The sequence below is a fragment of the Schistocerca gregaria genome, chromosome 2 (assembly GCF_023897955.1).
Source record: "Schistocerca gregaria isolate iqSchGreg1 chromosome 2, iqSchGreg1.2, whole genome shotgun sequence".
Lineage (NCBI taxonomy): Eukaryota > Metazoa > Arthropoda > Insecta > Orthoptera > Acrididae > Schistocerca > Schistocerca gregaria.
The window spans coordinates 1,004,541,513-1,004,556,873 of NC_064921.1; the positions used below are offsets into that span (position 1 = coordinate 1,004,541,513).

General features: G+C 36.2%; 1 protein-coding gene across 2 annotated transcripts in view; it reads left to right on the forward strand.

Moving 5' to 3' along the window:
- LOC126335506 (uncharacterized) overlaps positions 1-14,166 on the forward strand; it is a 178,318-nt gene extending 164,152 nt beyond the window's left edge. For both annotated transcript variants that reach the window (XM_049998860.1, XM_049998859.1), the window contains exon 5: positions 3,978-14,166. In XM_049998860.1, the coding sequence (XP_049854817.1) occupies positions 3,978-4,864 (887 nt within the window). In that variant the 3' untranslated portion in view covers positions 4,865-14,166. The remainder of the gene's footprint in view (positions 1-3,977) is intronic.
- The last annotated feature ends 1,195 nt before the right edge of the window (positions 14,167-15,361 follow it).

Consider the following 15,361-nt stretch of genomic DNA (forward strand, 5'->3'; position numbering starts at 1 on the left):
AAAAAAAAAAAAAAAAAAAAAAAAAAAAAAAAAGAAGAAGAAGAAGAAGAAGAAGAAGAAGAAGAAGAAAAAGAGAGAGAGAGAGAAAGAAAAGAAACACTTATGCACCAACCTAACACAAATGTGCAATGTCATTATGGACAAGGTTATAGTAGGGGCAACTTACTGTTGCCACCTGCCAACCTTTTTCAGGCCCCTAACAGCATAATGTAAATGTTTATGTTAGTACAATCTGTACGTAGAGGAAAAGGGAACTGTGGTTGTTGTGGTAGGGGGGGCGGGGGGGGGGGGGGCGGGGGGGGGGGGGGGGGGGGTCAAAGTTGCACGTCTTTGATAGAGTACATGTATTTAGCTCACCTTGAAGCAATAAAAACTTTTTTGACGGTAGGATTTGGACAGTATAACAAATGGGGTGTTATTTTAAATTCATTCTTCACTAATACCAATTATCTTGTGTTGCTTACTGTTCACATCAGACACAAACTGTAGAGAATTCTGTAACCTACATTGTGGACCAGCTGCTAGTCATATTGATATATTTCTTTAATTGCATAATTATCTATAATTATATTAAAAACAAAGATTCCAAGACTTACCAAGCGGGAAAGCGCCGGCAGACAGGCACATGAACAAAACACACAAACACACACACAGAATTACGAGCTTTCGCAACTGGCAGTTGCTTCGTCAGGAAAGAGGGAAGGAGAGGGAAAAATGAAAGGATGTGGGTTTTAAGGGAGAGGGTAAGGAGTCATTCCAATCCTGGGAGCGGAAAGACTTCCCTTAGGGGAAAAAAAGGACAGGTGTACACTCGCACACACACACACACACATATCCATTCGCACATACACAGACATAAGCAGACATGTTTCTGGCTGCCTCCACTGCCATCATCTCTCTGTTGACCTTAAACAGAAGAGTATGTCGGAAATATTCTGATTTCTCCACTTGACACTCCCATTTTGTATTGTCAATAGCTCCATTCACCATCTCCAGATAACAATATGTAAACTCAAATCGCAACACAGAACTATGTCTGCTTGTGTCTGTGTATGTGCGAATGGATATGTGTGTGTGTGTGTGTGTGTGTGTGTGTGCGAGTGTACACCTGTCCTTTTTTTCCCCTAAGGGAAGTCTTTCCGCTCCCGGGATTGGAATGACTCCTTACCCTCTCCCTTAAAACCCACATCCTTTCATTTTTCCCTCTTTCCTGACGAAGCAACTGCCAGTTGCGAAAGCTCGTAATTCTGTGTGTGTGTTTGTGTGTTTTGTTCATGTGCCTGTCTGCCGGCGCTTTCCCGCTTGGTAAGTCTTGGAATCTTTGTTTTTAATATATTTTTCCCATGTGGAAGTTTCTTTCTATTTTATTTACATTATCTATAATTAGTTACTCAAAATTAAACTGAAAACACTTACATGGACAAAGAGCAATTTATTTTTTGTTTTGGCATTTGTGTCAGAAGAAACTAAATTTAATAGCATATTTGTGTTAGCATACACTTTAAACTGGTTTATATTGTCACATTCCACTCTGTCCAACGCTACCCAAATATATACCGAGCGAGGTGGCGCAGTGGTTAGCACACTGGACTCGCATTCGGGAGGACGACGGTCTCCAGCCATTCCTGATTTAGGTTTTCCGTGATTTCCCTAAATCGTTTCAGGCAAATGCTGGGATGGTTCCTTTGAAAGGGCACGGCCGATTTCCTTCCCAATCCTTCCCTAACCTGAGCTTGCGCTCCATCTCTAATGACCTCATTGTCAACGGGATGTTAAACACTAACAACCACCACCACCAGCTACCCAAATATTATACAGTAAACAATTTTTTTTGTTTTGTAGTGAGCAAGCTACTGTTCTACTGATTCAGCTGAAAAGTAGAAAACTGAGTTCATGGTCTAATGATTATAAGATTGTGCTTGTGGCCATGAGTAGGAAATTCAAATCATTCTCAAGTAGTCAGCCAGAGTTTTAGTGATTCTGTTCAAAAGAATGCTGAGATGGTTCTTACAGCAAGGTTTCTGCTGCTTTCGCATGTGATTGGTCCAACTGCTTTTATTTTTAATACTACTTTGTAATTGTTGGTTGATTTTCAGTTTTTATAGATATATATTGTTGTTTAAGTAATATCTGAAGTAAATACTGCACATGTCATGCTGTTGTTGTTGTTGTTGTTGTCTTCAGTCCTGAGACTGGTTTGATGTGGCTCTCCATGCTACTCTATCCTGTGCAAGCTTCTTCATCTCCCAGTACTTACTGCAACCTACATACTTCTGAATCTGCTTAGTGTATTCATCTCTTGGTCTCCCTCTATGATTTTTACCCTCCACGCTGCCCTCCAATGCTAAATTTGTGATCCCTTGATGCCTCAGAACATGTCCTATCAACCGGTACCTTCTTCTTGTCAAGTTGTGCCACAAACTCCTCCCCAATTGTATTCAATGCCTCCTCATTAGTTATGTGATCTACCCGTCTAATCTTCAGCATTCTTCTGTAGCACCACATTTCAAAAGCTTCTATTCTCTTCTTGTCCAAACTATTTATCGTCCATGTTTCCCTTGTTCACTTTCTTTGACAGTTGAGAGTACCATGATAAGAAATGAATAATCATGCTGTTAAACTTATCTGTTTAGCATTGTGTAAGAAAATTCCTACAAGAGATATTGTGCTAAAATAGTTTAACTAGAATGATTGGAAATCAGTTAATTTTTTATGAATTCTCCATACTTCAGGTTTGAAAAAATTCACCTCCAAGTTAATTTCCTATGTTTGTTTAACTACCTGTGTGCTACACGAATACATAAAATTTAATATTTCAATGGGAATAATCCCATTTTCGAAAATATAATATAACTGGATGGATAAAAAAACCTACTTGTCAAATGGCAGGAGGAGGACACACATATAAGGGTGTTAAAGTTTGCAAGCTTTCAGAACCAGTGGCTTCTTCTGGCAGAAGGGTTGAAGGGGAAGGAAGAGGGATGAAGAAAAAGGACTGGTGAGGTTTACAAAAAAGGGGTAGTTTTTGTAAAAGTTGTGCAGAATCTTACTGGGTGGGATGAGAAGGAAAGACTCGGAGAGTCTTTCCTTCTCACCCCATCCAGTAAGTCTTCTGTGACCCAGGGTTGTGGGCAACTAGCGAACTCTACCCTTTTACCTAGAACTCATCAGTCCTCTTCCTTCATCTCTCTTCCTTCTGCTTCAACCACCCTGTCAGAAAAAGGAGACACTAGAAGCTTGCGAACTTAAAGACCTTTATGGGTGTGTTTTCCTGCCGCCAGTTGGTAAGTAGATTTTTTATGTATCCAATTACATTAAAATTGAACACTTCAATAGTGGTCTGCCTTTGTTTAGTTCAAACTATTATTCTACTTAATCAGATGGACTGTTATATGCGAATATAATGTGTTGTATTTCAACTGAAAACATTATTCATGTTCTGCTATACACTATAGGATCAACTGTTTTGTGAGAATTTGTAGCTCGAGTCCTAATGTTAGCTGAGAATGTTTTAGAGGTTAATCCGCTTCACATTTAGGTGCATGATAATAACCAGTAATTTGGAAGTATTGTTTAACAGGACCATGAAAATGTATTAAATTGTCACATCACAGCGATTACAAAGACAAAGACTCATGAAATTTAAGAATTTGTTCTGTGATAAGATAGTTATCCTGCTTCGTAGGTTGAGTATTAGTCACTGTACATCGTAAAGCTCGAATCTTGTGTTTGATTTATACATTTCTATCCCAAAATTTATTTTATTGTTTGTATTAGTACCAGCAAAGGCTTCATCAGAATGTTTAATTCTTTAGTCTTGCTATTTAGCTATAAACTATTTTATATGATTGTGTAGGTACTGGGTCTATAATTTTTTGATTCACTTTTCATTACTGATAATTTATCTTTTAGATTCAGGAGTACAAATATTCAGGTATTGTCTTTGTTAATGCCCTTATTTCTTTCTTTTGTGCTAGATTCCAGCATTGGGAGCATTGATGAGCAGCCATCTGTTACCTTTGAACTCTGCAAAAATAATGCTGCCTTCCATCACAGTGGTGGTCATGTCTCAGTACGAGAAACCGAAGCCATATCCCAAGAATTACAAATAAGTTGTCTGGAAGATACATTACCTGAAGCAACAGCAGGAGTACATTTTCTGAGCAGTGAAGGTGCCGATGAAGAAAGCCAAGGATGTATTGTAGTTACAAGGTGTGACGAAACGGACACCGACGAACTGCTGTCCGAGGCAGCTGTTGCAGTAGCAGCTGGAGTGAGTTTTGGTATTGGTGCAGGAGGTGGAGCTATGCGTGGCAAACATGATCTGTTGGAGTATCAGCCACAAGATGATGGGACTGTTGTCTGCAAGTGGTGTGGAGAAGTTCTGCCTTCACGTACCCATTGGTATAGGCATAAGTATAAGATGCATGTCCCCACCACTGTCCCATCACCAGCGAATCTCTTGAAGTGCCACCGCTGCAATGTGTTCTTCAAGTCACGCAGGGGCTATGCAGGTCATTTGGCTGCTAGACATTCTGAAGAGGAGAATGCTTCAGGAGGAGGAACAGAAGGAGTTACAGAATGTAGTGATAGTGGTGATGGCAGTGGCAGTGGTGCTGGTGGCAGTGGCGGTGGCGGAGGCGGCGGCAGCGGCAGCACTGGCAATGCAGGGATGACAAGTCGCAGGAAAGGCAGTAAGTCTGAAATAGATGTGCCCTGGGCAGCTGACTACAAGAAACAAAGAGAACGTGAGGAGAAGCTGGTGGCTGATATCATAGATAGGGTGCGTAGGGAATGCGAAGCTCAGGGTGCAACTGTAACGAGGCGTGGTTATTCACGTCGCACTACTGTCATGAATTCCTGAGAAACAAGATTTGAGTTAATATTTGGTGAATAATTGCTATGTGATGAGCTGTAGATGACTCCCTTTCATTTTAGTTTTTTGTCGCTCCAGACATTGTATAATCCCCATTGAGCTGTACCAGTATAACATCTTTGACTTAACAAGTCAGTGGTTATAAAACTGAGCACTTACTTGTACTCCACATATTTTACTTGTTGGAACTTATGATAACTGTGAAGATTTGTTTTATTGTGTGTGTTTTTGTCATCTCGTGCAACTGTTTTTAATTTAAAGTTGTGTGAAGTTTATATAAAATGTGTTAATTACTACTTTTATGCAATGAAGAAGGAACTAGCTTTTCTTTGCTGCTGCATGGTGTCTATTCCATTGTTAATTTGTTTTATGTAGTGCAACAACTATTGCCTGTGGCAAAGAATGTTGTTTTTACATGTGTAGTTCAAAGTTTTTTGAATTTCAAGTACCTTTTTATGATTACTGAGTATATTGTAAGTTCTACCTACAAATATTTTTCTTGACTAAGGAACTTAAGTTATGTGTAGTGATATCATTGCTCATAACCATTCCCACAGTCACTTTCACCATCATCACCATGTTCATTATTTTATAGCTGTATAGTATGTCTGCATTAATAGTACCACCTAACGAAATATGCCTCAAGATACATATGTACTTTGTCAGAAATACTTCTCCTACCCCACTTACAAATTGTATGTGTGTACAGAGATTGCCCCTCCCTCCCTCCCTCCCTCTCCCTCCCTCCCTCCCTCCCCCTCCCCGAATTTTGTGTGTGTGTGTGTGTATGTGTGTGTGTGTGTGTGTGTGTGTGTGTGTGTGTGTGTCTGGACCGTGGGGGGCTGCCTATTACTGTTGTCCAAGGTCTACTACATGCTGTGTGGAAGGTAGTTGCTTTCCTGGTATTTCAAGAGCTGTTCTTTCATGAAGTGTTTGTTTTCTTGTCTCCCATTTTACTTTAGCACATATATAACAGAATGAGTGGTTCACTGTGCAACGAAGTGTGCAGAGGGTCTCAGTGTGTCAAATGATTTTAATAACTTGAGTTTTCCATAGTTTCATATCTCGCTGTGTGTGGAAAACAAAACTCGCAATCATTTTACAGCTGTTCCTTTAATCAGCTCAGTTTCATCTGTCAATCCCATCCAGACTGAAAAGCAGCAGTCCAGTTTAGATAAGATGAATATTTATTAAGCAGCCAGCTTCAAAAGTCAGTTACTCTCTTAAGAATTTGTCCCATTTTACTGCATTTCACCCATTCATTTTACTGCAGAGCATATTATTGATAGTGACAATCATGCACTTTAAGAATCCTTTTGAGGCCTGACAACTATCAGTATTCTTTCCCAGGTTTATGTGAACAAACCTAGTGGATTCCATTATGTTAACAGCAAATCGAAAAAAAAATTATTGGTATATCAACGGAAAAAATTATTGATATATCGACAGAAAAAAATATTGATTCACCGGCCAAAAAAAATATCTCATGCATATTGTAAATATACTCCCAGTTTTTGCTTATCCCCTTAGAGCAAGCACTGAAAGAAGAAGTGTGCATGTTCACGCTTCGCAATAACCATTTTGCTAACAATGGTAACTGCACACTAAAAGGTGTCTAATGGATCCATCATGCGATTTTGACACATATAGAATTAATCTAGAACACTTCACGTCAACTTCCCTGGTTTCTTTTTTGCTCCTTCTTCTTCATCTCCCCCCCCCCCCCCCCCCCCATTTCTGCAAATGCCAGTGACGTAGCAGTTGTAGCGTCAAAATTGTGTGTTCAAGTTAAATGTTGCAGTTTCTTTTGGTAGCACTGAATGCCAATTACATCCGCATTTCCCCTCACATGTCTCTGCAAACCACAAAGACCAATCTTGTTATTTAGATTTTTGTTCATCAGTTTCAGCAACTGTTTTTGAAGAATGCCAATGTGAAGAAATAGCACACTAGTTGCATTAAAAATTATTATTTTATTGCAGCTGGTGTGCTGTTTCTTCATATCAAATATCCTGTTATTCCATTCACACTAAAACCCAGTGCAATCAGACTACTACTTTGTGCCATGTATATGTGCTTCATGCATTCAAAGAGAGAGACTGAACACGATGAAAGGTAAAAAAGTAGTAAGACTCCTTCAGACAGTGAAAGTAAAATTATGTTCTACTACAATTGCAAAAAGTGCAAGATTCATGTTAGTACTGTAAATTCAATATGGAATAATATAATGCAACATTTGTGACTAGAGGTGTGAATTCAATCCTCCTTGTGTAAGTAGCATAACAAAGTGGATTGTGACATATAAGGACACACTCTGGATTAACATCAGTCAGTCTCTTTCAGGGGTTATCCAACCAGTCTTGCTGAAAAATTACTTCATTCTTCAATGAAAGACATGTTTACACTCACATCTGCAGCAGAAATGTGCTAAACTTGCTACAAATGTTGAGCACTGCCTTGCAAAAATCTTTCATGAACTGTACAAATTTTGAAAGGGATTCTAGTATTTCTGGGAGATAGGCTATTGTGGAGGGACTGATTTTCCTGTGACCACAGCAGAATCAATAAACAGAAATGACATATTTCTGGTGACTCTTAATTTTCAGTCAGTTCCACTGAATTCTGGTTTGTTTAGCAGTACAGGAGACAGGGCAGTAAGCATGAGGTTATTGAGTTATCTTCTATACCCATGTGACAGAACGCCATTGTATCTGTCTATCAAATTAAACACATTTCATAGCAACAGCAAAAGAATAATGTACATACATTGGCATGTTTAAGTTTTTTTTTTAACAAATTCAAAACTATATACTGTTTATGCAAGCTTAAACAGAGACTCATGAAGAAGCAATGAGGGAAATCTTCCATGTAGGCAGTAAATGTGAAATGATGGAAATAATTTTCGAAAATTATGCCAGAAAATACTGAAGAATGTAATGAAATAAAAGAACTTGTAAATTTCTCACAGAGAGCACATGCTTTTACCAGCATAAATGTTTCTCTGTGCTGTAAAAGTACAGTAAATAAGCAAGAGACAAAAAAGAATGTTGGTGACTATTTCATATGACAACATGTGGAGCTGAAACATGTCTACTCTTATCAGTAATTATTTCTATGGGCATGCCTGAGTGCAGGAAAAAAAGAACTAAACAAACGGAAATCTGACAAGAAATAAGAGGAAACTGTGGTAAAGACTATATTTTCACTATGAGTCTCCTCGTTTATACTCTAATAGTTTGAAGCTGTTGGCAGGGCTGTTGATAAAAGTTTCAGGCAGATTAAAACTGTTGACTCGGCTAGGACTCAAAGCCTAAGTGTTCAGTTATGCAGGTATCAATTATACTACCAACTGTGTGTACCAGGCACTACTTTTGATACACACTTACAGCTCGAATTTTGTTTTACCCCTATTCCACTTTCCAAACTTCACAGAAACTTAAGCATACATAACGGAGGTAGTATTCATGGAAAGAAGGATATTGCAGAGAAATAGCTTCGCTATATCGTAGAGGTCATTTTTACAATAATGCTTTCACTCCAAAGGGAAATGAAAGGCAAATTGTGTGAATAGTTCATTTGGGAAGAAAATTTCCCCTAAAAGACAAGAGTCAGGGTTAATGTCTGGGTTCAACATGATTTTAATCTTTTACAAAGTTTCAGTTTCCAGTTCAGTTGATGATAAGCTTGTTATGAAGCTTATGAGGTGACAAGTGTATTCTCAAGCTCAATACTGTTTTCCTTAAAAACACTTCCAATGAAATGAAATAATTGTATGACATTATTGGCCTGGATACCTCATCTAGTGTTGTTTGGCCACCTGGTACAAGTCCTTTGGTTTGATGCAACTTTGGTGGTTTACACATCTTTGTGATGAAGACAGAATGGAATGATTAGAACAACAACTACACCCAGCCCCATGTGACAAAAATCTCTGGACCTGCTGAGAATTGAATCTGGGATCCTGCGATGTATACACAGCAATGCTAACGCCTAAGCCATGAGCTTCAAACAGTACATCCAATATTGATAACCAATGGCATTTAGCTGGTACAGCTCGCATAGATTGATATTATTCTTGTGACAGAATTTTTCTATAGTACATTAATGACTACCATCAATAGGTTATTTCTACTCAATACAATTTGTTGTAGGTCAGATTATTGCATTTCAATTTAATGAACCTGTCAGCTGTATTGTTGTACTTGAGACTTCTGAACACATCTTTCCTAAGATTAGTGTTTTCCAGGGAGGTTAACCCATGGGGTAAAAGAAGGGATTGGTTGATACGGCATTTCCTGAGGCATTAAGAAATTATCAATTTGGTATTGGCAAGAAGTTTATGTGTGGGGGTGGGGGGACAGGGGTTTAAAAATTGTAGAGTGCCCAAGGCTTGACTTCAGTATGCAGCTTCAGGTGGATGTAGGGTGCAGTAGTTATGCAAAGATGAAGAGACTTGCCCAGAATAGACTAGTGTGGAGAGCTGCATAAACTAGTCTTCAGACCGACGACAACAACAACAACTTGTACCATGTCAAAAACTTTGTTTCTTAACTGGAGTCATCATTTCTTGTGATACTTGATCAGATTTTGCAGTTTTTGTTATTTTTGCAAAACTGATGTACTAAACATATCAGTTCTTTTACCTACTTTGTACAATAATTTTTACGTTTATGCCTGCTAATAATTTTTGTCAATGGGATTATAGTAGATAGTCATATACAATTAATGGAGTTTTTTTCTGAGAGATATTTACATGACAAAACTTGGGAAGTAGCTATTTATGATAAGAACTGTTTTGTTATAGGCAGAATGGAAGAGAGCTTCATGTAATCGTTACAGATACCTGAATGAGAAATAAAACATGTTCCGTAAAATATAGTGGTACTTGAATTTAAATGAACATGGGTTCGAATTAATGTTCAAACATCCAGACTTTTGTTCTGTTCTCTATCCGCTCGTCTCTTCCCCTCTTTTTTAATATACCTAAACCACTTAAAATGACTGGCGGCATGGTTTCTTTTGAGATCATTTGGTTGTTTTGACCTTTGTAAACCTTGAACAGGTGCTCCATCTCTATTGAGCATAGTGTTGATGACATTAAACACATCAAAGAAAGAAACAGTTAGAAAGAGAGGAGTAGAAGATAAAGAAGTGAATAAGGAAAAGATAAATGTAACAGGGGAGAAAATTTAAAGGGAAATGAGAAAATTGGAAACATCTATGAATCAGCTTATTTTAGTAATGAAAAAAATAGAATAATGGTAATTTTTGGCCCTTAATTTCCAATAGAACTATTACAGTATGAAGTTTGAAATCTTTAACCCTTCCTGCCCAATGGAACTTAAAAGCCCCTTCCTCTTTCTAGTCTCATAAAAATAGAACAAATTTGAATTCATACATCAGGAGATCTCTGTCCTTCTGGTGTAGCACAGGAAATTCTTTGGCTGTGATTGTTCAAGTCAGACTTTTGTACTCCTCCGTTATTCATTATGGCATGCACACACACACACACACACACACACACACACACACACAGAGAGAGAGAGAGAGAGAGAGAGAGAATTTATAAAAGAACTTAGGTCAGTAAATAACAGTTAACTAATGTTATTGTTGCAGCTTTTCATTTAGCAGCCGGATATTGTAGCTTACTGAAACTTATTTGCATGTAAATGTTCCATACATTATCATATGTACAGGTATTTGTAAATTTTTGATTGTTTATGAAGTACTGTTGTTATATATCAAAAATGGAAGGTAGTGCATAACGGGTAACTGTTGACACTAATTCTGTTTGCTAGAAAAATTATCACATACATTGATTTACCTTGGCTTTCAGGCAGATTTCCACACCTGTCACTGAGCAGTGTGGCACAGTGAACATACTGTAATCACATGTGGGAGAATGGTAGTTCAAATTCCCATGTATCCAGCTTTTAAGCTTTCTGTGGTTTCCGTAAATTTCTGAATGCAAGTCCTGGGATGGTTCTTTTGAATAGGACACAGCCGGCCTCCTTCCCCAATCTGAGCTCGTGCTCCATCTCTATTGACCTTGTTGCTGAATAGACGTTAAACCCAAATCTTCTTTCCATTCCCACATCCAAGGCGGCTACAAGCTGTTTACCAATTTCTGTATTAGGTACACAAGATGTAAACTGTTAAAATTTGGAACCACTAGGAACATAACGTGCAAAAGTTTCACAGATGTTAATTATGTCAAGTTTCCTGGATAGCTGACATAATATGTAGTTTGGCAGGAAAGGTCTTTCGCCACAGAAGAATCTGTCAAGCCCATACTCAGCAAATTCCTGTGTTACACAAACCCTCAGAACTGAGAACATTGGCAGAAAAGAGAGAATATGATTTTACTATCAGTTATTGTTTTTTTTTTTTTTTTCTATTTTTCTCCATATGTTTTGTGTAAATTAAGTGGTGCAGAGGGCAGCACATGAAGTGCAGAATTGTACAGTTCCTTAATGTAGAAGCTACTATTGATCACAACTCTGCCTTGCAGTAACCAAATATGATGAATCTGTTGACTTAAGAATATTCATCTTGGCTCTGTACTACTTGAACATTATGAAAATATAGGGCAAAAATCACCTTTTTAAAAAAAAAATCTTTTTCATCTCTCAAGAGATAATAATTTGTGGGAACAGTGACTGGTCATGCAGTAATTATGTAGCCACATAGTGCTCCTGCTTGAGGAAGACACAATAGGACCTAAAATTCTGAGTGAATTTCTGAATTACTTTATGACCAAGTCTTTTCCTACACCCGTTTGTCAGACAAAGGAATGATTGGTTCTGAAATAAAATAAATTTTTATCTATCTGTGTATGCATTGTAATGCTGCCCTTTTTATTGTTACATTTTGCAGATAATATTTCCTTTACATTGATCAGTGGTTTAACAAGTCATATTGAACTGCCTAACATGACCACCTTAACAGCAGCTGTTAATATATTTGAAGGGCCATATGAAAGTGAGTTGTAGTCCAAAATTTGCTAAAAGGAAATAAAGAATTATAGCAGATTGTGAAGGTTTCTGTCATGGAATCAGGAAGATGTCAAAGGCTGCGGCAAAGAGGGTGAGGAAATTGTTGTTACCAGTGTTGCAGTTACTTTTGTAAAATGTTACATTTTCCAAAACATTATTCTTAAAGTATTATATTTATCTCTGGAATGTAAGTAGTCATTTACAGCTCATTACAGAGAGATTCAGATTTTTAATGTGTTTGTTCATGTATTTGCTCACTTTTAAGAAATAGCTTACCAATTACTGTAATTTGTGAATGTCAATCTAATTACAATATGAAGTGACTTTCAAGTATGAGGTCCACAATTAGTAATTTAATTATGTATTTACAACTAAATTCTTGTGATAAATGTGAAACACTTTTTGAATATAATTATAATTTTTGAGCTTTCAAAAATAAGTGAAAAATATAAGAGTGAATAATTGAAATTCATTTTTCTGTGATTTTGAATTTCATATAATTTTGTGACTAAGAAATTTTTAAAATCTGAAACAACCTTTGTGTACATTTAACTTTAAATTATTTTCAGTGAATAGCTTCCAACTTTCTTGAGATATATATATATATATATATATGTGCCAATCAAAGGAATTTGCGGTTTAAAATAAAACATGTTTTGCAATGATTTAGGGGGAGGGGATAGTTTATTGTTTTGATCTGAGATATATCTTCCAAGAATTTATAGTTGAATAGATAGTTTGTCTACCTTCCATTCCAAAGGAAACAAGATAATTAAATTCATTTTGTGTTCTGAAATTGTTAATCAAAAGTGGAGCATGATTAGCTTTTGCTGCAAAAAGTCAATTTTCTTAGAATTTTACTAAAAACCCACACTTACATCAATGTAGAGGATAAATTACGTTTGAACTTAATTCGACTGCTACTTTCCTGCCATACAAAACATGTCACACCTATTGGTCATATTTTACTTATTTTTTTCTTGCTGCTTTATAAATATTTATTTAATCTTTCATTTGGATTTATGTTGTCTGGTGCTTGCTATGAAATTTTAAGTAGGCCGACTCACACACGCAGATCATTTGTGCTACTGTGATGCCCAAGTCATTTATAAACTATTTTAAGAATTTTTGATTATTTTAATGTTCAAGTAGTGCCTGAAAAGTGATATGACTTTTAGTAATTCAGCTGGAGAACAAAAGCATGGGCTATCAAGTAGAACAGCAAGAAAAGGGAAACATGAAAAAATCTTTCATCACATTTTAAAACATATTTACCTTTTCTTTGGTAACTAAAACACTTCTTATGAAGCTGACTTCATCTGTCCTTGCTTGCATACATTTGCATTGCTCACCATTTAACCAACTACATTTTGTGGATGTTTTTGTCACTAAACAGAAAGCAAAAATGAAATGTGTATGGAGATGGAAAGGAACTTAAGTTCTCCTTACACTGTCTATTTCCTTAAATAGTGTTGTTGATTACCACAGATGTTTTTCAACAAAGATGGCAGTTCAGCATATCTTTAAGGCAGTAAGTTATATCATGTTGCTTCTATTCTTGAGCTAACTCACTGTCTACTAGTAAACTGATTATCACTGCACATCGCTTTTGAACTGATAGTTATGTATTTTTTGTAACAATTTTTGTTAATGAACATTATAGTGTGTGTTTTCAGTAAATGAATTGTTTTAATTTTTTTCATAATTTATAAAATGTTAAGACTGATGCTGTGCTTTCATAAGTAATTCTGAAATCTGTATACTACAGTTCTGTTCATGTGGATTTGATTGTATCTTAGTCATAACCACTAAAAGTATTGCCAATCTGAGACTTACTTAATGATATGCATGGAATTTCAGGAATTATATAGAATTAGGATCATTATTACTAATGACAGTTATGGTCTCAGGAATAACAATTTACCATTCCAGAACATTACTAATTTTTCCAAGACGTCTGTTAGTTACAACATTGTTTTGTACTTTGTACGACTATATGGTTTATTGAGCCACAGAATTAGTTTGGTAAGGGATTTGGTAATTGATGTAGTAAGATTATTCTGTCTTTTTATAAATGAACTTTGCTTCAGATGTAATGTAAATGTTCTCTTTTCACACTGTAATGTTTCCTTCCAGAAATAAAATTATTTCATGTAAGTGCTGAATATATTGAGACATATAAAATTCTTATGTATGGTGAATATTGATATAAATGTTCTTTATTGCCTGAAATATGGTATTTTATGATTCCTAAAACTTATAAAGTATTAAATAAAAGAAAATATTGCCATTATAGTGGTATGTGTATTTCATTAAATGAATGCAATGCATAATTGACATTTCTACATACATGACTGTTAAATTTATTCCACTTACTATGTACAGTGTATTATAAGTCCTTTTACGTTTTGTCTGCCACTTGTACGGGTCAGAAGTGTGCTGGAATTGTTCCAGTGAATTATGAATTCACATCACTGACAGCATGAAAAAACCAGTGCATGTTATTTCAATGCATGTGCTATAAATAATAATAATAATTATTATTACTATTATTATTAAATACTACTATTATGACATATCTGTAAGATGATCTGTTATTAATAAAAATGTTATTGAGTATTAATATTTTAAGCATGCTTATTATTTTTCTCCTAATATTGAATGGTAAGGTTGTAAGAGAAAACACTGCCTGAGGCACTGAAATGTTGACAGTCAATGATTGAGTATAAATTATTTTGACTTTTTCATTATGACACTGGTGACTGTTTAACATGTATCTCAGCTTTTTCATACACGCAGATTGTTGCCAGAAATGAGACTCTCCGTAAGTGCAAAACAGACTGTGGACTGAGTATGCAGTCATTCATTGTCATTTATACACCATGTTTTGTAAGACAGCATAATGAAGGAAAATCTTTGGATGTGGAAAATTTAAACAACAAGTACTCAAGAGCTGCAGCCATGATGAAATACTTTTGTTGATTCCATTAATAACCATCTATCATGGAAAATAAATGAATTGTGAAATTTGTTTGCCTTATTCTACTGATAGACCAGTACTTACATCATTAGCAGAGAAACTTGTACTTAAAATAATCTGCTTCTCTAAATAAACTATTTTCTGCTGTTTGCATACTACAAACTAACTTAAAATTTATCTGCATATTCTGACTGATCTACCACATTAAAGAAAAAAATTGTGTTACGTAAAGGTAAAGAATTCATATAGTACCAATGAGCAGAATTTTACAAATAAAGATTTTATTTTAGCTGTAAAACAAGACAATGAAAGATATTTCTAAGTGCAAAACAGGCTTGCTGGATTTTTTTAATCAACTTATCAATGTGTTGACTCTGTTTTCACTTTAAGTCCTTGACTGCAAGGAATGTTTTGTATTAAGCTGCATCTAGTAAGTGGCATTGACATTCATGGAGTTACAACACCTACTCCATTCACAACTGCCTACCATCACAGTATGAGAGTCTGAGG